The sequence below is a fragment of the Condylura cristata genome, unplaced genomic scaffold, assembly GCF_000260355.1.
Source record: "Condylura cristata isolate star-nosed mole 26May11 unplaced genomic scaffold, ConCri1.0 scaffold00020, whole genome shotgun sequence".
Lineage (NCBI taxonomy): Eukaryota > Metazoa > Chordata > Mammalia > Eulipotyphla > Talpidae > Condylura > Condylura cristata.
This window is the reverse complement of record NW_004567121.1, coordinates 25,138,587-25,164,619: the sequence shown is the minus strand read 5'-3', so window position 1 is coordinate 25,164,619 and position 26,033 is coordinate 25,138,587. Positions and strand designations below refer to the sequence as shown.

At 45.2% G+C, this 26,033-nt stretch overlaps 1 protein-coding gene across 1 annotated transcript in view; it reads right to left on the bottom strand.

Annotated features, from left to right (window-relative positions):
- ALK (anaplastic lymphoma receptor tyrosine kinase) overlaps window positions 1–26,033 on the bottom strand; it is a 564,885-nt gene that overhangs the window by 397,522 nt on the left and 141,330 nt on the right. Inside the window, exon 2 of the mRNA XM_004686326.1 lies at window positions 3,990–4,109. Within this exon, the coding sequence (XP_004686383.1) occupies window positions 3,990–4,109 (120 nt within the window). The remainder of the gene's footprint in view (window positions 1–3,989; window positions 4,110–26,033) is intronic.

The window sequence follows — 26,033 nt, the reverse complement described above, 5'->3', positions numbered from 1 at the left end:
TATTGCCTACCAGTCATGTTGGATTCGGGTCCTTTGCCTTCGGGATGGCTTCATCTTAACTACACTGCATCTCCAAAGACCTAATTTCCAAAGAAGGCCAACATTCCCTGGAGTCAAATTGTAATATTTGTATATTTGTAATATCTGTAATATCTGGGGGGTATACAGTTCCCATAACAGGAGCCACAGTCTCAGGTAGAAAGAAGAAACAGGGGAGAAGACAGGTCTGTCTTGGGAGGTAAATTACCTGGGCTCCCTGTGAATTTTGGGACATCAAGTCTTAGCCCTAGAGCTTCTCAGATCTGGGATATCAGACTGGTCATTCAATGCCAACAACAGGTGGTTAAGAAAACGGGAGTTCTTGCCGAGAGCAGATGTCATCTTTAAATTAACTTGGTGACATGGTAGAAACAACACTCAACTTGGCGTCAGAAAATCTGGGTCCAGTCTTGCCAAACAGCTCACCAGCTCCGTAACTTGGGACTATGTTAATAAACTCCTTTGGTCCTCAATTTATATTTCTACAAAAATTGAATAAAAAATGATTTCCACCCACTACAATTTTATAACAAGCTCAAGTGAGAAAAGGGGTGTGAAAATTGTAAGGTATTGAACAGTTTTTTTCAATAAGTGAAAATTTTCTTTCTCCTCCTCATCCAGGGCAGAACTTTTAGTTAACCCATTTGTTGTTGTTGTTGTTGTTTGTTTGTTTAGAGAAAGAAAAGGTTTTTTAAGGAGAAAAGGAACAAAATAATGGGGGACTCTGAGGCCTGTGGAACCAGGCTGGAGGGGCAAGGAAGCCTGTATTTTAAATGTTGATCTGTTTGTGTCCACACCAGGAGTAGCAGACATGAAATACAGGTGGGCTGGTTCTAGCAGCTTCTGTGGTTCTAGAACCCCAGGGGATCAATCAAAAGCTCCAGACACTTTAATTTCTCAGCACCTGAAGCTTCTTGCTGAAGCAGATTTTCATGGATGGGTAGAGCCCAACGTTTCTGTCAAGCTTAATAAATAAGTCTTATGGTGTCAGGTGGCCAAGAAAAAAGTCTTTGTCTTGATGTCCTCCCTGCTTCAAAGCCTCAGAGAAGAATGTGCAGTTGCTTGTCAATGATGAAATTAGCAAGCTCCTGTCACTCAAGACAAGAGGTGAGAAAGCCCTGGAATCTGATACCAAATGCCACTGAAGAGGATATATTTTACACAACATAAAAGGCTGCAACGTAAATTAGAAGAAATATGGGGAGCCTTCAAAAAGGTAGGTCAAACTTTTTCCTCAAGCAGATAATTACAGGCTGGGGGTGAGTAAATCTTATTAGCCTCTCTCCACCTCGTCTCTTCTCATAAAACACCAGTGAGAAGAGAGCCACACTCAATCCAGGAGTGGACAGCTTGCCGAGAGGGCCGGCCTGCGCTGTCCATCATCGCCCCAAGCTCTAGTGCCAGCGCTTCCCTCTGGCCCCTCCCGCCACCTCCTCAAATGCAGGTGAGCACGGCCAGCCGGGATCAACACCCCTCCTCAAGTCCAACCTCAACTTGCCGTCGTTTGGGTACAACTCACTGCAGAACTATCCCTTCAGGCGGCAATTTTCCAGTCAAATATCTCTGCCCAAGTTTGAGGTCTTAAAATTAATGAAGTTGTTAACATTTCTTAAAATGTCTTTCGAGGGAGTTGAAGGTGTGGATTTATCACCCATGAGCCTGCTGGCCTCTCTGGTTCACAGAGACACTGGGCTGAGTCCCCAGACTCCCACCCATGTTCTTCAGAGGTTCAGAATCTTGGCCATGACTCTACCTTCTGTTTGCTGTGTAGGGTTCTTGGGATGAGCCCCCAACCACTATGCTTGGGAGTGGGCCCCTAGGGACACCCTTTGTGGCAATGGGCTAGTGCCTAGGGCATTATTTCCTTGGCTTATGAGCTCTGAGTGGACAGAACATATCTTATCCAGTTTGGTATTTGTCTGCCTTCACATCTGGCGGGGCACCAGGGGTGAGGGGGGAGGCAGGGAGTCTGTATGAGTCTGCAGAATTAAGTACAGTTAGATGAAAAGGTTCTTAAGTTACGGCCACACTTGGTCAAGAAACTACTGATCAAGAGTCAGCTCTACCCGCCTTGTGAATCAGAAACAATAAAGATGGCAGCCTCACCCAGCACCTGGGCACAGGCTGGCCAGTGGTTTGATCCTTTCCCATGCTAAGAAGTGTGTAGGTTGCAAGGTGTGTAGATTGCAAGGAGAATTTGAAAAGGGTCTTGGGAATCGCTCCCAGGTGGCTTGCCACTCCACCCTCATTTATAGGTGAGAAAGGTGAGTCCCTGGGGAAGGAAGTGGTGTGTCAGGATCATGAAATGCAGGGTTAGAAGATTCATAAACTAGTAGTTTTCTCCTTTCAACCTGCAACCTCTTTCTGAATGCTCCACAGAGAACAAATGCAGTGCCCTGGCCTCATGCAGCAGGTAGACCTGCTCTTGTGGACATTCTGCCTTTTATAAATGTTGTCATCCTGGGGAGAGAGTGAATGACTTTTAGGGCAAATTAAAAAAAGAAAAAAAGTCATCCAATGACCAGTTGTATTGCAAACCTGGTTACAAAGCAATAACGATACGAAGGACCACATTTCCATTATTTATAGCTCCTTGCCTTTATCATTAGATGGCACTCAATGTCTGGCTTAAATAAAATCAATAAGTACTCCTTATCTGGAATCTCCTGACAACTTCTTCTCCCACAGGGAAGGCTTAGGAAACTTCCCAGCAATCTCAAAGTGCCCTAGGGTTTTTGATACATTTATAGTTCCAAGTTCGAACCAAAAGGTATGGTTAATATGAACCAAGACTAATTATGTTATGGATGAGGGACAGCAGTGACTGGGAGATTTCTGTTAGGTGCATTTTAAAAACCTCTGGCCCAAGGGCAGAAACTGAATTAACAGGAATAAGTAAATATGCCCAAGAGGGAACCTAGAACTCAGAGCTGTCCAGGATTCATAAATAGTTAATTGAATCAGGTCTGATGAGTGTGTTCCATCCCTGGAGACCTGCTGCATTCATCCATCATGCATAAGCCTTGATGAATGTCTTCTGGGGGGCAGGATAAAGTGAGGAGCAAACACAGCTTAGTGGCTGCCCTCATGGGACTTACTTTAGAAGATTTCAGGAGAAGAAAAATGCACCTCTAAATACATCATCCCTCCTCCAAGCCTGCTCTTTCCACTGCAGAGACCCAGCAACTATGAGCTTTTAGGATGAGCATGAAGAAGGGCCCTACACCATAGAAACGAGACCTCCTGAGGCTAAAGGCCCAGTAGGCCTCCCTCAGTGGCCCCCTGGGAGAAAAAAAAAAAATGAACAGAAAGGAAGAATTCTGGTTTTGTAGTTAGAGAATCCACTGTGTGATCTTATTAAGCTCAGTTTCTATGCCTGTAAAAATGGAATGGAACCTGACCTCCTTACCTTGGAGGTTTTTGCAGAATCAAATGAGATGAAACAATATCCAAGAATGTGTCTGGGGACATGGAAAGAGCTACCCAAATGTAAGGGAGTCATGTTAGGCGTTCTGGAAAACTCAAGACCTTCAAATAATAATCTGCTCTCAAGAGCTCGTCTTTGTTAGAAACACTCACGGCTTAGGACCTTATACCTAGAAAATGACAGTGAAATGCAAACAAGCACTGCAGCTGATGAGGGGAAGAGGACATCTCTCTAATGCCAGCTCCCACAAAGACTTGGGCAAGGGTAGGGCCGGGGCTATGGCAGCAGCAAAGCCCTTGGCTTCCCAAGGATATGGAAGGCAGTCGTTTGTCTGCAGAAACCAGGCCTGGGAGAAATGACCACTGGGTGCCAAAGGAAGGGGTTGGGCACAGAAAGATTTCCTCTGTGTGCAGGGGGCTGAAAGATCCCCAGGAGGCCAGGAACCGCAAACTGAAGAGCACAGTTTCCTTAAGTATGTGTGGAGGGTTGCACATCACAAATGAATTATCAGAAGTTTACATACCGTATCGGCTGCGATGAGACAGGAAAGGGAAGGAGTCTTTCATTATCCAGGTCAGGTTCCACACAAAAGAATCAGGAGGAAGAGAAGGCTTATTTGTCGGTGGCTCCGAGGAATGGTGACCTGGGCATAAAAATAAAGAGAATGTTGATCCATGTGTGCTGGGGATGTTGCTTGGCTGTGATGTTGTCATTCATAAAAGAAAATTCATTAAGGAGATTCCATGTCATCCTATGGAAACTGAGGGAAAAACCTGAGAAACGGAGTAGCCTGACTTGACCTCCATACACATTTGAAGCCAGATCTGAGAAGTTTGAATCTTGTGACCAAGGTCATACCTAAAATCTCAGAACAAGAACAGAAACCAGGTTACGTAATGGTTAATCCAAGGCTACTCTGCCAAACAGCTCTATCCAGCAACTATTCTGCCTAAAAGAATTTGTGCAACTTTGAAGAGAATTTCAATTCATTTCATCCAAATAATGTCACCACTCTATTTTATGTTCAGAACTGCAGCTTCACCTAATGTTGTTTGCTTGGGTTATTGCCTCATCAATGGGTGGGTTGAAATCGCAGAACTTACTTGCTTTGACAATTATGTTACTTTCAGGAACAACAACAAGAAAAGTCTAGATGATAGGTTTTCCCATAGCCAAGAGTCCAGGAAACCACAGAGGATTGTTTCAGATTTTCGGGAAAGAAAGAAGGACTGAAAGAAAAGGAGCAAAAGCAGCATTATTCCTTCATTGAATGGTACCTCAAATGGGTTTTGTATGGTGAAAAGTAATTACAATATATCTACAAATCAAACAAACACACACTGCTGCTCTTGCACACTTCTTCCCAGAAATCCCCCAACTCAATCGCTAATTTGCTAATATTTTATGGTAGCCAAAGCTGTTTCTGTCAAAGAAAGAAGGGTTTGAGAATCAATTCTACTTGATAGATGTGTAACAAGACTTAAATTATGGGTGGAGAGGAAGAAAGGAAGGAAACTAGAATTTCTTCTATGGAAATAAGCCAGGCACTGTTCTGGGCTCTTAACCTATGTCACTTCCCAAGGCATTCACGGGCTCTGGGAGATGAGCATCAGCACGTCCATTTTACAGATGTAAAAACTGAGACGCAGAGAGGCAAGTGACGAAACCAAGTTCGCCTGGCCTTGCAAACTATGTTGTATTATGAGCAGGCTGGTTTGCTCTCAGATAATAAACCTTAAACTACCTGTAGTGACTGCACAAAGAGGAGGAGGAACAGAGAAAGAAGAAAAGGAAGCAAAAGGGCAGAAGCATTCTTCCAGACTGTCTGCTTTGTAGATCTTTCCAACTCACCTCCAGCACCAGCTCCCCCAGGACTGACCCCTTGCCTCCACCCCTCCTGCATCAACTCCTCTTCACAAGCTCAAGGTAACACGGCCTGGGTGCCAAGGCAGTCTTTTCTTTGCCTCACTGCACTCGTGCAGAGCTGCCCACTGGACTAGATGTCCCTTAAGCTGGAACAGGATGCACCGTCCATGACCTCCTGCCTAAAAGAAACATTCTTATCTCTGACTTCCAAAGATTTGAGATGGCAAAGCTGACTCCTGGAAACGAGTTTTTACCTAGAAAAGAGTTTTTGACTTTTCTTTCACATCTGATTTCAAAGATCAGCACTGAATTGGCTGGTGTTAGATAGAGCTTTCTGGTAGCATTTCTACATAATAGCCCTGAGGGAAGGCACAGAAAGGGGTTAGAAGGGATGGTACTGTCACAATCAAAAAAGATAAGCTTGTGCCATTCACAGTAACATGGATGGTGCTAGAAAGGATCCTGATCAGTGAACTAAGTCAGAAGGGAAAAGAAAAACATCGGATGGTTTCACTTATAGGCGGAACATGGGGAAGCAAACAAAGGATCAAGAAAAAAAATAATGAAAAACACAACACAACACAACAAAAATGAGCAGACAACTATAAATCAGAGCATAGCAGGGGAGGGGATGAGAGATCAAAACGAGGGTGGACGCACACAGGGATTGCAGTGGTGGTGCGGATTGAAGTGGTGGTGGGGATTCCAGAGGGACTACACCTGAGGAAAGAAAGTAAACATGGTAAAAAAAAAAAAAAATGAACAGTGATGTAAGATATACATGTACACACAGATACACATACATATAAATTATTAAATAAAAAATAACTAAAAAGAAGCGATGTGGCCCTCCCTGGTGGCACAGTGGATTAAAGCACAGCATTGAGAATCTAAAGCCACTTGCAAATGAGTTCGATTCCCGCCTGCCCCGGAGGTGACCACAGGGCGTGGCAGACCTCTCCTGACCCGCCCGCTGCTCCCCTCAGCAGTGTACTTTGTCGATCTGCCTGTTCTGCTCCCCGCTCTGTCTCTGGTGAAGCCTCTCACCGCCCCTGAGCCTCTGGCCTGTACCCCAGTTCTGTATGCACAAATAAATAAATCTTAAAAAAAAAAAAAAGAAGAAGAAGCGATGCTAGTTTCCCAGAGAAACCACCTCATTTCACCCTCACACCCACTCCTGCTCCCCAGCAGGCAGTGGGGGCCAGGAGGAGGCCCAAGTGGCACGGATTTACTCAGGGACAGGCTTGGGTCGACCAGACTCCTAAACACTCACATTTTGAGGGGAGCACCTATGCCTAAGAGTGTGATTACGTTCATTCCCTGCAACAGCCTTGAAAGTATAGTTACTGGTCTTTATCTGCTTTTCATTATTTTTTTGTTTTATGCGTGTATTTAAAAACTTTTAAATGTAATACTTTTTCCTTCCACCGTTGTTCATCGGTTCCTTCCCTCATGGGTGGTCACTATAGCTCCCCGCCACAGTCTTTATCTCGTAGCCTGAGGCTGGAGCAGTCAGAGGCCCCGTGTCGCTGTGCAGCCACTGGGCAGGAAGCGGGGTCAGAGCCCAGCTGGGCTGAAGCCACACTCCTCGCACCACCCTCATGACAACCAAGGAAATATGCGGGGTGGTCTTCAGCCTGCTACAGGGCCTGAGGGGGGCACGGCTAAGGTTAGAGGTCACCACTGAGCACCAGGGGGAGGCATCTAACAAGACTCTGGCAACCAAACTCTACCATGCCCTGAGTGCCAAAACTGCCATTTCTGAGTCACCAGTACAGCTCACATGCCAAATAATTTTGAACAACAGGGAAGTCTAGGTGCTGTCTCCCTGCGCAAGTGATGTCACTTTCCTGAACCGCACAGGGTGGGCACACCACTCACTTCTTCCTGGATGCGTGGCACCAAGCAGCTGGGGGGCACTTATGAGGGTGTGAGGAGGCACAGAGAGGCAGATGGCTGTAACGCGGGTGAGAGCCAGCTTACATGTGCAGGGAGAAGCGTCTGGAACTATTCAGAAGGAAAGGCTGGGTCACAGTCCACCAGGAGCCTCGGACATCGCTGTGGGTGGTCCCCCCAGACATAAGCTAAGTATTCTGGATCCAAAAGTGGCAGTAAAATGTTGGGCATCTTCAAAGATGGGGGATTTCCAGTGGAGGAAAGCGATGCCCTGAGAACAAATCCACACAAGCAAGAAAAAGCTGTGATTTTTGGTCCTCGGACAGGGAGAGTGCCAGGAGCAGGCCCCAGAAGCACAGACTGACGGGTGCTCGTTAAGAGCTCCTGGCTCCAAAAACGTCTATCATGGCCCCTGGGGAGAGGGGTGAGAAGGGAAGAGCCAGAAAAATAGAAGCAACAGTAACCAGAGGCCCATGTGAGGCCCAGCAGTGAGGCCCGGGACGGCACTACAGCAGAGTACCAATGGTCTCGGGACTGAGGGTGCGATCAGCTGACTGCAGATAGGACTGCTTGGAACATTGTTTTTGGTGATCTCTTGAGCTCTCCCAGGCACTGGAAGGTGTCCAGGCAGGGTAGAACCCCTTCCCTCCAGAGGCCTGTGACATGACTCTTTAATCAATGCACATGACACCAGAGTCCTCAGCTGAGCTTCCAGATCTTCATTCTCGTGATTCTCTCAGGAATAACCACAACTCCTTCGCTTCCGTCCTCCTGGACAGTTGTCCACGTGGTGGGGGAGAGGATGATGCCAGCAGGGGAGGAGCACACCTGGATGCCAACAAGACTCACGGTGAGTCTGTGACCGCAGTCTCAGCACCAGGAGGCCCAGCACCCCAAAGGGCTGGCTTCACCCTCCCTCCCTCCAGCACCACCACTCCTGACTTCTCCTCCATCCCCCTCTCCCCCCTCTGCCACATTCTCCGCTCGTCCTCTTGTTTCTTATTGCACTGAGAAAAGAGTAGCAAATTGACCCACTAAAGGGCTCAGTCCCTTATCACTACCTGCTGGAACTGAAATGCTGTCAACACTCAAACAGCGGCAGCCTCTCCACTTGGAGTCCTTCAACTCCCCAAGTACAGTCCACCTCAGGGCCTTTGCACGGTAGCACCTATTTCAGAGGCATGTGGTCATTCATACTGTCCATTCAGCGCTCTGCCCAAATTCACCTCTCAGGAATAACTTCCTACTATCCCATTGGAAGCAGCCCTCCCCATAAGTCACTCTTCCACTCATCCTATTTCTTGTCTATAACATGCAGATGCATCTCTGTGCCTCCTGCACGCACCCTGCCACGTCCCTGTGACTGCCACAGAGTAAGCACTAGGTAAGTATTAGCCAAATGACCAAAACCAAACCCTGAAGGAAGTCATTAATGCTGGTATTTACTAGGTGCTTCACTCCAGGCCAGTCACACTCTGCGGAACCTCAATTTTTTGAAATTACAACAAATATAATGTATTCTCCACCCCCCTTCAGGGTTCGAAGGGCCAGATGAGAACACATGTATGTGATGTATTCTTTAAATATCAGTCATGCCATTCTTAAAGTTTAATGCTTCAGTCTCTTGTTCGGAATCCAAAATGAATGGGAGTCTTGGCCCCATTCCTATACATAGGGATGACCAACACAATGTCCAGAAACCAAAAGCGCTCCAGAGAGCTGAGCTCCATTATTACTAGGTCGTGAGGACGCTGCCCGCTGTCCATGATCACCAGCCCGCCTTCAGCCACTTGCCAACGTCTCCAGTTCCAGGCTCTTTGGACACGTCTATTTGTCCCCAAGTTAGTGTATATAATATAGTGACTACATCAAACTTGCCTTGGTATAAATAATAAAGAGCTATGTGTATGTGATGGTTCTTTATGCGAATGCCCTGGCTTCACTATCAAGCATGTTTTACAAACCCACATCAATAAAATGCAAAAATGCTTCTATTCTAAACACTCCCTGGAACTGCTCCTGCCGTGCCTCGTACACATTTTCCTTATTTATTTTCCTTCCAACAATAAAACAATCAGTGATGGCCTGCTAGCTCCCCCCGCCCCCCTCCTTGAAAACACACTTAATAATGCATTCTTTTATAATGATTTTGTGTCACACTAAGCAAAGCTTATTGTGGCCAAATAAATAGTCGTCTGGATGTCAAATAGCTGGAGCGAGCAGGCGCGGCGAGACCCCGAGCTCAGGGCAGGCGCCGTCTGGGGCTGGCAGGCTGAAGCAACGCCGGGCGCTAGTGTGGGCTGAGCCGGCACCGTTCAAGCAAGAAGCCTCGGCAGCACTGACACGTCGGCCGAGTCAACCATGACGCTGGACCAGGCCATTCATTCCGTCTGAAAAGCAGACGTGACCCTCATAGAAAAAAAAGAAAAAAAGGCCAGCGAGCAGATGCACCTTCTGTCTTAAGCACGCGAACCTCCTGCGCTGTCTCCAGGCCTGGAAACGAGGGTGTTGGAGCTAGCTTGTTCCCTAAGGTGCTCTCCAGTTCACACACAGTTGCTTCCCCATCATCGGCTTTCACATCTCCTTCCCAGCTGGCTCATTCAGAGCGCAGCTATTAGTGTTGGGGCGGAATACGAATGGCACGACTCAGCCCCCGCTCACCTTTCTCTAAGCCCCGCCCCCACTCTCCTTCTCTCCGCAGCTCAAGTGCTGAAGCAAAGTTATTATCTCCCATCATCTCCTCTTGTCAAAGTGGCGACGCATGTGTTTTTGCCTCTCTCTAGCCCTCAAAGGGCCTGGGTGTAACTACTGATTCATCCAGCAGTGAGCCACACCTGTCAGTCAGTAGCGGCAGCCGCCGAGGAAAATTGAGAGCCGAGCCAAGGACATGGAGAGCTCCGTGGCCCGGTCCACGCCTGGGGGTGAGTGACCTGCAGGTGCACGAGACCCTCACCAAAAGGAGGGTCACCAAGAGGTCGCTGCAGACAGGCCTAAGGCAGGTGAGCTGGGGGCTGCCACATTGGCGGCTGCTCTCTCCTTCGGCCTCATTCCCCACTCGGGCTCCTCCGTGTCCGCGGCTGTCATTATGCTGTTGTCTCTACACTTCTGCCCGAGCTAATTTGTGCTTAAAATGTCCCGCCTCACCCCCTGTACCCCTGACTCCTACCCTTTCTGGATGCCGCCTTCTCTGAGGCTGCCACCCTCTCCCAGCACCCCATTGGAGCAGTGGAGCTGGGACTCAGAGTGGGGCGACCAGAACTTGGACTGAGCCTGCCCATCTCCCAGCGACTTGGGCTTACTGAGCAGTAGTAGCATTCAGGCCACACTCTGAGCATGTGGTTCAGACTACCACGGTTGGTCACAAAAGTGGAGTCCATTCACAAGTCTCAAGTGCAAGGACTTAGAAAAAGTTAAGAAAAACTTTGCCTGGGGCTACTGCTCAACCTCCTAGAATGCACACTTCCCAGGGTCTAGGTGCAGGTCAGAGGAGGGGCACAGACCCCAGGCACCCCCTGATCAGCAGGGATGCCATTTCAAGGCAGGTACAAGGGACTCACACTCAGGGTTAAAAGTCAGACAATGGAGGCGAAGTGACGTTTGATGCCACCCCTTAAGAATCTGTGTCCCAAGTCACGGTATTTGGAGCTATCTAAAGGTGACCTCAGTGTTCCAAACAAGGGCTCCTGACAAGCCTGTGGGTGCTGTGATGTCCCTCTTACCCTAGGAACCCTGCCCTGGATGTGCCTGGTCATCACTGGCCCTGCCTGTTTAGCCAGGATGGCCTCACAGGGTTCAGTAACAGAGGAAGACAAGGTGGTATCTGTAGGAATCCAAGAGAGTAATGAAGAGGGAACCCCTGTCCATGTGTTTTGATTCTCTCTCTCTTTCACACACACACACACACACACACACACACACACACTCACGCACCAGGTCTGAATACTTCCATTAGCAGTACAGCATGACTAGCTGTTCTGGGTCCATTTCTGAAACTTACTTCCACTCTACTCTTTGTGAATTTACTCCATTATGATCTCAGGCATATTTTCTCCTCCCAAAATATGTTGACTAGAATAATAATCACAAGGAAGTCTTTGAACTGCCACCAGGCCTTTCATCTTATCATCTCAGAGAATCTCACCAGCACTAAATAATTCACATATACAAGTGACACGAAGACTGGGCAGTGGAAAGCCACTCCCAGACAGGCCTTGCCTCCCCCTGCAGAGGTGAGCCTGTGGGACAAGCACCCACCAGCCACCCCAGAGGTTTCCGGGTAAGCTGGAAAGAAGCTACAAACTACACAGAAATGGCTGGCTCTTCTCTGAGCTCAAGGTTTAAGCTGCAGAGACCAGTGGCCCGTTCACAGGCCAGGTGCGTCCCAGCACAGAGGAGATTCCAAGTCCTCACATGTGCACCACTGTTACACCTCCTGATGCCTTCAGAGCCCATCACTCTCATAATCCTCACACAGCCCTGCTGGTTAATCCTTTACAGATGAGAAGATTGAGAATCAGCATAACTGCCCTTCCCAAGGCCACAGAGGTAGCGATAATCAAGATGGGACATAGGGCAGAGGGCTGCTGAGGCCTGGACCAGTCAGAAATGCACTCCCCGGCAGAACCCTCCTGGAGATGCTGATTGCCCTGGGGAACAGGGACATTGAGTTGAACACATGGGAAGAAGGATCAGATCACAGACGCACTCTCCTGAGCATTGCAAAAATCCCTTCAGGTCAAATAGGAAGGTGACCTAGAAACACACTCTTTCAGTCAGGGTGCCTGGCTCTCCAGGGCTTCAAGTTCAGCCAGCACAGTTTCCATGGCAACCACTATTCGGTTCTGATGTTGGGCCCCTGAGATGGGATCTTGGCTGGTTTGGGATGGAGAGGAAGATGAGCAAAACCCTTTTCTAAAAACCTCCAGCACCTCTCATCCTCTTTTATCTATTTGTCACCCATCTCATTTCACAGAAATGAGTCTCACCTCCAAGAACACACCCTCCAAATCCCACGGCACTCACAACAAGCCCCATTCATCGACGCTGGACCCCCTTCCAGTGGAAGCTGGAAGCAGACTGCTCTAACAGGCTGGTGTCCTAGACAGAAGCAAAGGTTCCCAGGAACAGTAACATATTGGATGACCTTGGGTACGCTTCTTCACCTTTCTGAAGCTTTGTTTCTCTGCATATAAAACAGAACTCATCATGCTTTCCCATGCAACTTTAGAGACACTCTGAGAATTAATGAGACAGTATACACAAAGCCCTCAGGCCCTTTAGAAAAAAGTACAGTGGAAATCCGGTCTGTTTCCAAAGGGCATTGTCATGATGAGACATTTGAAAGCACTTTTCAGCTGTATTACTAAAATAAACTCAGTTTGTATTAACATACAAGGGCCAATAGCCTAATTTGCTTGTCTCTGCTCTGATGCTGCCATTCTTCCTTATTCCCATTCATCTTGGGAACACCAAAAGTCAATGTTCCCCTGGGCCCATGTGCGGGGACCCAGAGAAACTTGGGAAGGACTGGAAAGACCATTTATCTACATCTTCCCATCACATATATGAAGAAACTCAAATATAAGAAGGACCAATCTTTACCCAAGGTCGCTTTGTTATTGAGAATCTGATCTTCTGACACTTCCTCCTGTGCCATACCCAACCATAGAGGATACTAATAAAGAAGGGAGGAGAGGAAAGAAATAGGGAGACTTGGGTTTTTGTTCTTTAAAACTTTAAACTACTGCTCTGTTGATAATTTGGGATGAAAAAGAAAATAAGAAAACCACCAATACTTCCTGTGTGTCTGCTGGGCATGCAGGCCCAATGTGAGAGCTATACACCCATTCTCCCTTGTAAGTCCCACACTCTTCCTAACAGGGAACTACTGGACCCATTCCAATGGCAGACTTGAGACTAAGAGAAGTTGAGCAACTTGTCCAAGGTCTTAGAGCCAAAAGGGATGGAACTAAGAATCATTAATTCTTTCAATGAGTATTTATTGAGGATCTCCTGTGTGCTCTGCCCTCCCCAGTTGGGATGCATTTGTGAGAATGAAACATTACCCTCTGGAGAAGTGCTTACTACTGAGGAGTGTGGTCGCACCACACAGCAGTCCAACAACCTCACAATCCTTGTCTCAAAATTGGGATGTGTTGTGAAGAGAAGATCCACGGCCATTATGAAACATATAAAGGAGGCACTTGACTTCATCTTTCAGGCCAGACGAATGTTGCCCAAGAAAGTGATTGTTGAACTGCGACTGAGACTTAACATACATGAGTAGTATAAACTAGTTAGAGTGGGCAGGAGGCAAAGAGGACAGGGGCCTGTTCAATCTATCTCAGTCCAGAGCACCTGGTCCATATTCACTACCTAGAAATCTGGGGATGGGGAACTAACAAGCCCAGTGTTATGGAAGACCAGCTAGCAAAGGCACCATCCACTTCAGAAGTACTTGGAAATGATGTTGATTGCCTGGGGGAACTGTGGCATTGCCCTCAACATAGCAGAGAGAATTGTCATATCACTCATATCTGTAGCATTCCTCTGAGGACAAGGCTTCCTTCTGGCCAACTAGAAGGTCATCTAGAAACACACATCCTCAGTCAGGGTCATAGCTCTCCAGGGTGCCAAGCTCAACCAGCACTACCCCAATGGGAACCACCACTAGGCCCAATGCTGTGCCCTTGAGATGGGGTCTGGTCCAGGGAGGGTGAAGGTTTTTAGAGGTCACAGGGTGCAGGTCATGTGGGTCATGTTTAAAGAAACCCAGGGGATGAGACCCCCCGACCCCACCCCAGAACTCAAACACAGCCAGAAACGCCACAGATCAAAGATGGGGCCTGGTGTCTGGGCTCCTGGCTCCCTTCTTGCATAAACTTGGCCAACAGGCTGAACATGAATAAAAGGCAGGTGGGCAAGGACAGGGTGGCCCCGCCAGGGCACAGGGCCTTGCAGGTGGCAGTTCTAGGTCACTACCCCACTGAGGAAAGTGCTGGTGAAGAGCCTAACATTATGGAATGAGCAAAAAAAAAAAAAAAAAAAAAAACACATAGAGAAGGAAAATGGAGAAGGAAAAGAGAAATCCCCTGATATTTTTCAGTATTTGGAAGTTACCAAGAGAAAGTTATTCAAAGTACTACTGTAAAAAGGCCATAAAGCACCTTGGGGAAAACATGAAAGTCACACTGCCACCATACAGATGAGCACCCTGAAATTAGCTGCCAGCACAATGTCTGAAAAGAGGAAATTCAATGGCCCACGGTGCTGCCTCCCTCCCCTCCCTGCTGGCCCTCACCCCGCCAGATCAGATCGCCTGGCTGTGAGAGCAGAGGCAGTAATTTGCAGCCAGCAAGTGTGAAGGAATGTCGGAGCTGTTATTTGCCTTCATGCAGCACATCTTGAGTGCATCTTTTAGAAATACAATTTAAAATACACTTGCAGTTTCACTATGGAAAATCTGAACAAAGCAGGAAGGTCTAAAGAAGACAGTCAATGTGATCCATATTTCCAGCATCCAGAAAGCCAGTGTTAACCTTTCAGATTGTTTTGTGACTTGGCTGTCACATGCTAAGATAGCATTTGCCTAAAAGCCTGTTGAGAAGGGCAGAAGAGCATTCCTGTCCACCCAGGAGATCTGTCTGTAGGGTTGAGGGGGAAAGCCTAGCTCTGGAACCACCTGGGAGCAAACAAGAGCCAACTCAAACCCTGAAGCATGGAGATGCTGAGACCATGGAGACCTCAGGTGCTGTGCACTCAGTGATGAGGCTGAAGTCCGAGGCAACAGACTCAGAGGCAGCAAAGGCCAGTCTCTAGCAGGAAGACCAGCCTGGGGCCGGGTAGACTGGGAGCAGCTGGGACAGACAGACAGACCAGGGAGACAGGGGCACAGCTGTATCCCCCACCCCCAGCATCACCGAGCAGAGGGCTGAGGAACTCAGCTCTGGCAAAGGCCTTAAAGAAGTCCCAAGAACCAAAGACTCTAGGAAATGTATTGTCAGCACTTGAACCAAAATGACACATGCAAGACCTGACCTTGGGAGAGATTCTTGTTCAGTGCCATCACCCCATGCTCAAAGGGATAGCCCAGTAGGGTAAACCGAGCCCAGAATCCATTGACCCACCCACCCTGTGTGGCCATTCTGGCATTCCTTCATATGAATTCAAGCCTGTGACCCTCACGACAGGCTAGTAAGGCAATTTTTTAAATCCAAACTTACAGAGGAGAAAATGAAAATCTGAAAGGTTCCATCAGTGCCTCCTAACCTTTGTTGCATAACATAACACAGAAAAAACGGTGCAATTTCTATGGCCCTGGGGTGGGGCAGACGATGCTCTGGGAGTTGGATCTGACGGAGTCTAAGAAAGTTCCCTTCAAACACTTACAACTGCTGAGATGCTACACCAGAGAAAAGGGGGGAAACTCAGCTCCTTCTTCAACTCCAGAAGATTCAGAAAACCATTTCACAGGCTGGTTATTGAATGGTCAAAAAAGAATGAGTACAAATGACTGAGTTAACTGCTCTCTGTGGCCACATCTGTCATTACACCGGAGTCTTCTCGGAAGTCCCATCAGGGCTGGTGGCTCATCGTAACTGATGACACTGGTTGACCGATTGGTTTGGCTCCCTCTCTTTCCCCTTCAATCACAGTGGCAGGAACACCCAAATACGGTTTGAGCAAAAACTCTGAGAAATTGCTTTCAGCAAGAATGCCAGGAGTGGTTCCAAGATAATGGCCTCTTTCCTGCACAAGACCCTCTTTCTCCCTAAGCCTCCTGAGTCTTAATGTCATTGGACATGTGGGGCAGCCTGAATCTGGGGCAGACCAAGAACATGATAGCTGCTAACTAACATGTGTGTAGAACCCAACCCCAGGGCCTGCTGAACACGAGGTTATATTGATAAACTTTTAGCTGGGAAATTAATATATTTTCTCAATTCCCCCAATATCTTCAAACACAAAGCAAAGGTTTCCATTCTCATCAAGTTAATGTGCCCTACACCAATCCAGCTCAAGAGCAGCAGTCAGGAGGATTAAAAGTATTTGTATGGGGAAAAGATCATGCTTAGTGAAATAAGCCAGAAAGAAAAGGAAAAATACCGGATGGTTTGTCTCATAGCGGGAATAAACAGAACAGGCGAGAAAATAATGATAATGATGAACAGCTATATACCAGAGACATTCTGTGGGGGTGGAGTGGGGAATGGGATCAAAAACAATGGGGGAGAGGGAAATGCACTGGACTATGGTGATGGCACACGGGTGATTTGGTGATGGGAAGCCCAAGAGGATTGCAACTGAGATGGGAAAATGCACAAAATGATGTAAAAATAAACTATCATATAAATAAATAAATAAATAAACTTTTAAAAATAGTAAAAGCAAAAAAGTATTTGTATAGGGCACAGAGGTTAAAGCACAGCACTGAGAAGCTAAAGCCACTTCAGCCCCGGAGGTGACCCACACAGTGTGGCAGATCTCTCCTGACCCACCCGCTGCCCCCTCAGCAGGGTACTTCGTCAGTCGGCCTGTTCTGCTCCCCACTCTGTCTCTAGTGAATCTTCTCACCGCCCCTGCATCTCTGGCCTGCACCCCAGCTCTGTACAGTGCACCTGTGGCCCAGGTCTCACACTCAGGGTAAACACTTGCTCTTTGTGCAGGACACATTGAGAAGAGATACGTGGTAGGACTTGCAGGGGTGTAAAAGGGGCTGTAAACCAGAGGGAGAAGAGCCCAGATGTGCCTTATCAGCTGGGTGCTTGGGCTCAGGCATCAGGCTCACCTGAATCACCCCACCGCCCTGCAGCAACCACAAAAGTCAACTTCTCTAATCTTTGTTTTCTTTATCTGTGGTTTCAGAGGCAAGTAAAGGCCAACCTTATATGCTTACCTTGAAGACCCATGAGAAGGTGCCTAGGAACCTCTTAGCACATTGCCTAGCAGGGTGCAGGTGATACATTATTTATATCATCATAAAAAATAACTGATTATAGCAAACAAAGGAAATGATGAAAATTTGGGCTCAGTCATTAAGAGTTCTGAGCTTGAAATTTTCAGGGAAGAATCTAAAAGATCCTTATAAGGCAGATGTGAGCTTTGTGGACAGTGGGCAAAGATCTGGAAACCAGACCTGGTCACAAGAGTAGGACAGGTTTCCAGGACCATGTAGACAATGACAGGGAGAGTGGCATCAGGACCTCAGGCCTGTCGATCATTTGGCCTGCATATCCTGGCAGAAACTGGCCGGTATCAGGCAACCAGCAGGAGGTGGCCAGAACTCAGAGCTCCAGTGCCTCTGAAGGCTGGAGACACTCAACTAGGACAGAGCTGGGGAACAAGCCAGGCAGAGGACACAGAACCCTGGCCCAAGTGCAGCTTCCTCCCACCGTGTGGCTCAGATTCATTGACTGTGGTGGAGGAATCGCTGCTCTTTGAAATGAAATGTCACTTATACATCCTCAGTTTGCAACACTAAGTAAGTCTCAGGCGGGTAGTTTCCGCTTAGAGAGGTATCTGTACCTCCCCATACCCACTGCCCAAGGCCAGTGCCAATTACTCTTTGTATCTTTTCCTCACCTATATTTAAGCTCAGACAAAAAGGTGTTGCAGTCTCCACCCCTACCTGAAAGCTGTGAGTAATTATGGAGGTTGCAAGTTGCACCAGATTTAGGGCGTTGGTTAATGTTTCCAAGAGAAAAACTATTGGGGATAAAGAACGAATTTAAACTGAAAAGCTTAGCTCTCTGACAAAATTCTAAAATGCATAATTAGCCAGACTGCTTGACAACCTTTAGGAATATACACTGATCATAGGGTTTCAAAACTAGTTCAGTGGGAGTTAAGACATGGTCAACTAGAGCTAATTTCCTTGCTATGAAAAGAGCAATGCATGCCTGGAAAGTAAGGCAGCCGATGCCAGCAAATCAGACAGATCCTCATCGTCTAACCTCCTCCTTCCCCCACCACCCCCAGCTCACACACAGAAATATAAATTGCTAGAAAGCATGTGACAGAAGGTCAGCTCCAACAGTATCAAAAGAAAACAATTTAAAATGCTAAATTACTACTGTTTAAACTTACTGAGTCAGGACATTTAAAAATAATTTTCAATACTTAAATCCAAAGGGCATTATATTTTTTTTAAGAATTATTTATTTTATGCATACAGAACTTGGGTACAAGCCAGAGATACAAAGGCAGTGAGAGGACTCACCCAGAGACAGAGTGGGGAGCAGAACAAGCAGATCGAGAAAGTACACTGCTGAGGGGAGCAGCGGGCGGGCCAGGAGAGGTCTGCCGCCATGCGGGTCACTTTCTGGGCAGGGATCGAACTCATGCTGAAGTGGCTCCAGCTTCCTAGTGCTGTGCCTTAACCCGCTGCGCCACCAGGGAGGGCCCCTAAATAAATTTTTAATAGTTGTGCTTCACACTGATGAGAGGCAATGAAATAGAAAATTTTATAACTCCCTGATAGGAGTATAATAATAGGCTTATTGTTATTTATAATAATAAAGTGATAGTGGTTTACAATAAAGGCTTTTATGTGTAAAGCCCTATACACACCATTTTTAATCATGATATATCTTTAGTTTTATTATATTTTTTCATTTTATAAATACATATTTTACATTAGTTTTCATTTTGTACATTTTTTAATCTCAGTTGTAATCTCCATGGACTTCCCACCACCACTTTACCCCTGTGTACTCACCATTTTATTTATCATAACAACCCTATGTGACAGGTATTGGTGTCTTCATTTGCATTTGAACAAACTAAAAGGATAACAGCTTCAGATTCTGATTCTCACATGGGGAGGGAGGAAGAGGACAGGAGAAGGGAGGATGAAAGGAGAGTTTTTGAAAAAGCCCCACTGGGATTCTGATTCAAGCATAACTCCTGAGAATAACAACACTGCACTGCATTGGAGACAGGTATAGATGAGCAATTTTGATAACATTTAAAACCGTGAGTGTTCATACCATTCACTTTTATTTTATCCTAAGAAAACATTCTAAGATTATAAAAATGTTTGTGAACAATGATGCGATCTTGATTGGAGACATTTAACTAGCAGAAGTTAGAAAAGAATACTAGTATAGTGATAATAATAATTTTTTTACATGCATTAGGTGTAAGATATTAGCTTAAACCTTGCTTGAATTGTTTCATGAATTCCCTATAGAAACCTTAAAAGATAGAGATTATAACTATCTTCGTTTGCACATAAGGAAACTGAGCGATAGAAAAGTTCAGTAACTCGCCCAAGATCACAAACTAACCCTGCCAGCATCAGGGCTAGAACCCAGACAATCTTAGTCCAGAATTTTCACCGGAAGCTATCCAACTCTATAAGTAATTCATTTCCAAGATAGAATATTATGGCACCATTAGAGATAATGTCTTCAAAGAGTTTTCCATAACATGAGGAAATATTTACATTATACGCTTGGAAAACTGCACATATAGTATGATCTCAGTCATGTAAAAAATATACAAAGAAAATGCCTGGAAGGAAATACACCAATTAACAGTAATTGTCTTTGAATGGTCTGGTTATGAGTCATTTATTTTCTTCTTTATACTTTTGTGAATTTTTCTAATTTACTAAAATAAGCATGTCCTCCTTTTTTTATAAGTCCAGGGTGGAAAAAAATTAGGAAGTCATGCTCATGCCAAATTACCCTTAGTTCCATTTTGACAATGTATTTTAAAATTTGACAAAGTAACTTATATGAAATACATTAAGAAAGGGAACAAGTACAGCATAAAATATCTCATATTGTTTTATTAATGGAACAATGCTCCCTACATTGAGTTAGTAAAAAGGGACTAAGATTAAGACTTATGTACCATTAAATTTAATTTCCACTCCCCTTATCTAACAGAATATCAGAATATCTAACAGTTTCTTCAGCAGTGTTAACTTTTGCAAATATTTGTAAAATGAGTCCTATCATGCTTAATATTTTTTAAAGATCAGTGGCAGGTCTGGAAGGATTGCTTATTAAATTTGTAGTGATAACTGATACAACAAAAGGCAGAGTCACGATTTGAAATTACTTAATGCTAAATACAAGATGATATTTAATACTCATTAAAGTTTTCCAAATATCCATTATTTATGTATAAAATCATTTTTTGATTGATTTGTTGTTCTGATTTTAGGAACACCCCAAAGAAATGAGGAAAAACGCACACAAAGATTTAGCCCCAGTAATGCTACCTAGTAAAACTTGAAGACTATAAACAGATCTGGAACAGCAAGTGACAGGTTAAATATACAGTGGGCATCTTTAAAGTTAGAATTTTATGAGTAAAAAGCCATTGTAGAAATTTATTTTTTGATGGAGAAATGTTTCCATAATACAGTAAGTAAAAATGACAGGTTATAAAATAATACAAACAGTGTGATCCTAATTTGTTTAAAATACACAGGTGGTAGAGCTAGCGAAAATGAGTGGAATAACAGATTGGAAGGCTATCCATTAAAATGTTAGTGGCAGATATCTTTGGATGATGTAATTATGGGTATCTGTGTATCTCTATATTCTTTTCTTTATGCTTTGTTGAATGTAAATTACTTTTTTAAAAATATAAAAATATCCTGCAACAATTATTGCATATGTTTTGAGGTCTTGTGGTTGGGGCTCAATTTTCAACATTTTCAACATTTCTTGTAGCAAAAGAAAACAAGAAAAAACAGGTCTGGATATATCATTGCCCTGAGCTCTTTTTTAGCAAGCAATGCAGGGTGGTAGCTAAAAAGACATTAATTCCAATCTTAAGTGACACGAGTAGAAGTGAACCTCCAGACGACGAGCAGAAGTGACTCCCCTGGCCTCTGCAGTGGGCAAAGCACACTGGAAACATTGCATCCGTTCTTGCATTATTTCTCAAAACAACTGACAAGCCAGGGATTGCAGAGCAAAATAAGCAGGTGGCAGGGACATCTGACATGAGCAAGCTTTGCCCAGAAAAGAACTACCTATTGGGAAGTATTACCTCTACCATTCTTCCCAGCTAGGTCGCTGCTTCATTTTACAGAACCTCCCTGAGTATCTACCAATAGGAAACATGTCATGCTGGTTCCCAAATTGACACAGTAGTTCTGCATGAGGTTGGAGACAGTTTGAGCAGTAGCTATAGTGAGGTCCAGGGGGAACAGAAGGGCCCTGAGGGGGTGCTTCAGGGGAGGTAAGAGGAGAAACACAGACACAAGAGGAGCCCATGGCAAAGACGCAAGCTCAATGAGAACCTGGAACTGGGGTCCTGGAGTGGAGGCCTCGAGGAGGGGAGTGATCACCAGCAACAGCAAGGTGGAAAGTAGCTTGGCAGTAGTTTGTAGTGCGTGTCGGTCAGGAGGAGATCGTGTTATATTATGCTCACTCATTTATCCATCCAGTTCTACCTGAGTACCTGAGTACAGGTGTGACTCTGCTTCCCTACCAAGGGGCCCTGCCCACATGGAGTTTGGCATCTGCGTCATTAGAAAAAGAACAGCCAAATGGACTTGGTTAAAAAGTAAGTGACACGTTACCAATTTACCTGTTCTTTTTACATTCCCAAAGCCTATGTATCATTATTTTTTATCATGAAATAGGCTTCCATGTTTCTGTCCTGACAGCATAATTTAGCTCATGAGCCCACTGGGCAAATTCTTTCACTTGCACAGCCATCCACTGTTCTGCTGTCACTCTAGAATTATAGGATGGTGATAACACAGCTCAAGAATCAATTCCTGCTCAGATTTAGAGGAGGTTGCCCAGGTTTTTAAGACCAAGAAAATGTGGAGACATATTCTGTGTGCAATACTGACCCCCTGATCTGTGGTTTCTCTTTTCACAGTATCAGTGACATGTAGTCATCTGAAAATATTGTATTACATTTAATAAGATATTTTGAGTCCACATTCAACTAAGTTTTGTGACAGCATAGTGTTATTACAGTATAGTTTATTACAGTTACAGTATTGTTCTATTTATTATTAGTGATCATGGTTAATCCCTTACTGTGCCTGATTTATAAACTCTTACAGGTATATATGTATAAGAAAAAACATAAAATAAATTAATATACATAAATTCATATATGTAAAGTTTGGCACTATCTGCAGTTTTAGGTATCCTCTGGGAGTCTTAGAACCTATCCCCTGTGGGTAAAGGGGGGATCCCTACATATCAGAGGACTTTCATGTAGGTGAGGATGGCCAGTGAAAAACTGAAGTGATTAAATAGGAAAAACTGAAGGAAAACACCTTCTGTCCAGATTGACTTGATTAAAGAGTGGCCTGGATTTAAAGCTGAAACACGGCAAGAGCATCACATTTGCACTGGTCTATGCTTAAAGTTTCATAGGACACAGATGTTACACTATCAGGAAGAATGTGTGATACTGATAATCCGGTGCAAAAATAGCGAAGGCTAAAGATACATGATTTCCAGGACCCAGAAAACAAGAATATGGTGATATGGTTTGTAAATTTTGATAAACCTGGATCCGCATTTCCATCCCACTACTTACTAAGTATGTGATTCAAGCAGATTAATAAACATATTTGAGTAACAATTTTTCTCATCTGTTAAAAAATTTAATGGGGATGAAAATTCTGCCTTATATGGCTGTTAAAGGTTTGATGAGCTGTGTATTGTGAGAACCAACCCCATATTCAGTGCTGGCTCTAATGTGGCTTCTTCCCCACCCCCTCTATTAGAATCAAATTATTGGAGGCTGGCACAGGCTCGGACTCTGCACCAGTGATTCACAACATGCCAGTGCAAGGAACTTTATCATTGCATGTGCCAGGCAGTAGGGATGTAACGAGGAATGTAGATAAAATGTCAAAAACATCTTTCGGTACATGTAATGAAGTTTTAAAAAATGCATTTGTAATGTCTCTTTTATCATTTTTATTGCATTCAATTCAGCAAACATTTATTGAATGCCTCCACCATCCATATTCATTCCCTAGTTCAGTAGAACTTCAGAGAGCTCTTGCATTTTGATGTGAGGTCAGAGACTGGTGTTTCAAGTCTCTTGTTCTGACATTGAGAAGTTTTCTATCCCCACTCTGCAGGACTGGTTTACTTGACCAGTAAGCCCCATGCTGGTACAAAAGAGTTCTATCAGCTTGTGAATTAACAAAAAAATAATGCTTTCCACATCGTAGATCAAATGCTTACTTATTCAATAAAAAAAATGTAAGGAGGAATGAAAGTAAAGAGGGAGGGAAAGAGAGAGATGATCTGTCACACACAGATAGAGGACAGAGAGAGGGAGAGTAGTTTAAAAAGAATCATAGAAAGATTCTGTTACTTATCCTTTTGTTTTCTTATCTCTTGGCCAGAGCTATTCTTAACTACTTAGAAACATTTTAAAAATATTTAATGCATTAGGTTCCAAATGATAATGAAATATGTCGATATAAATATGTCGATAGACAAATAATGCTAACATAAGTATAACTGATTTTTTTTAATTCTTATAACTCACATACTGCAGCTAATCTATCTTCATATGCACCCCCCACACACACACACTAAAAAAGAGATCAGATTCATTCTGAGCTTTTAAGTTGAACCACTTGTTTGTCAAAGCTAATCAACCCATACCCCCTCCAGTGACAGTCAGCTCATTGATGGAAAGTTCATGGGGACCAAGTCAACCCCTCTCAGAATCAGAGAGTCACTCAGGGAGATTCTGCCAAAGCCAAAGATTCTTTGGCCTCCACCTTCCTACGAAAGACTCAAGGGCAAGTTGTAGGCACCATGCAAGACTGAACCAGACTCTAGCTGTCTGGCTCCCACACAGCTGCAGGGGGGCTCAAGTGGGTCAATCCTGGCAGTGCCATGATTGGGGTTCAAAGGGAGTCTGAAAGAGAAGCTAGAGTGAGGCTGGGGGCCTAACCCACCCAAAGAGGTGGGACTCAGGAGGTTTCGGTAACCCATGAAAAAAAGCCTAAGTATTTTTTAACAAAACCTGAAATCTACTCCCGAGATTAGTGATGCTCCTGGCTTCTTGCACACCGACAACTTCACTGCCGCAGGGGTCCCCTGGGAACGGGAGACAGCTCATCATGTGTCAGGGCCTGAGTTTCCTGCAGCCCGCACCTCTGCCCCGGGCCCACATGACTCTGGATGAACTGGGAAGGAAAGTTATTTTGCTCAGGATCCTGGAAGGAGTTTGTAGGGCCTCAGCCATTACTATGCAGAATGTCATCCTAACCCCCAAGGTGACACTGAGGACTACCTGCGGGATAAACACTCTAAAGTGCTTTTCTCCTAGCAGATATGGCTAATGGAGCAACCCCTTTTTCTGATCACTTTGTTGATCAAGGCCCTGAATTTATAGGTGGCCTGCCATGGATTGAGGCCTGAGCTAGAACTGAGGCAGCCCTGCCTCTGTGACAGGGTGCAAATCATCTTCCCATTGTGGTCTCGGTGTCTATAAAAGGGTTCATCAATTGGTGTGAAGGTCCCTTTGGCTCTGATTTTTACTAAGAGTCTTTATATCTGTAGCTTAGATCCTTCACCAAGCTGGGGATCCCCCTCTGGATGTGAACCCTTAATACAGCATTCTAGTCAACAACCAAAGCACAGGGCCAGTGGCCCCCAGACAACTCTGCATGTCAAACTGACCGATCTTGCGTTCCAGCCAGGTGAGTGAAGATGCCTTGGAGTGGAGACCCTACTCCCAAGTGCCTGTTCCCTCCCTTTCCTTTGCTCTGGCAGAGAGAACATCCCAGAGCAACAGCAATCCTACACACAGCTGCAGTCCCCATCTGGGTGACAGCTGCGAAGCCCAGCGTGACCAGGAAGCCTCATGAGTAAGCCACCCTTCACTTCAGGACTCATAATGCCACTGCCTCTTGCACTTGGGCACCATCTCTGCCAATATCACAATAACGGCCAAGCTCCAGGCGGTAGAAGAGAGAAAAGCCAATATCCCAGCGATATAATCCAATCTCGGCAGCCTTAAACAGACCAAGAAAAACAAGTTGTGTTCTCACTGGGCGCTTAGTATTAACTTTTACTGACATTGAGTTTTGCGATCTGCCTATCTATGGGTGGGGGGGTTAGAAAAGCAAAGAATCTATTTTTCCATATTGATATTCCATAAGCTAGTTGAGACTTCTAAAGCCGCCACTACAATCTTTTGCTTATTTATTTAGTTATTGCTTTTCAAAACTTGCCCAGAAGTTTTCTTTAATTAGGAAAGCTTCTTCTGTTTTGTTTAGCCATGGGATGTTCAACTTGGAGCCTCAGTTTTCAGGTAAGTTTTTGTCCATCAGAGAAACTGAGCTCACAGCAGCAGCTGCGTACATCAGGAGAGCAGGAGAGCCCTGTGTCCTGGCTATGTAGATGAAGGAATGGATGAAAGTGGCAAGGGACTTCAAGAGAAAAGCCTAGCAAAGGCAGGATGAGCGCAAGGCACTGAACAGCCATGTCACCTTTCATTTGTCATCAGAGAATCCCCAAGGACCAACTTTGGTGTGAGGTGGACCTTGAAGTTTGGCCGAAGTCCCCGAATGTGACCCCTAAATTGATTTAAAATCCCCTTTTCAGAAGAAATTAAAATGATAAAACACCACTGCACCCTTTAAAGACTATGACTGCCCCACTCAATAAATAGGGGCTTAAAACCCTGTTAACCTGTGGCTGCCGATCTGTATTTGAACTTTAAGAGAATCAGCAGGTGTGAAAAGGGCCCACAAGATCGCTGGCCTCTTCAAGGCACAAGTTCTAATGAGGATCCATGACAATTATTAGACAATTGGATCAGGGTAACCCATTTCACAGTT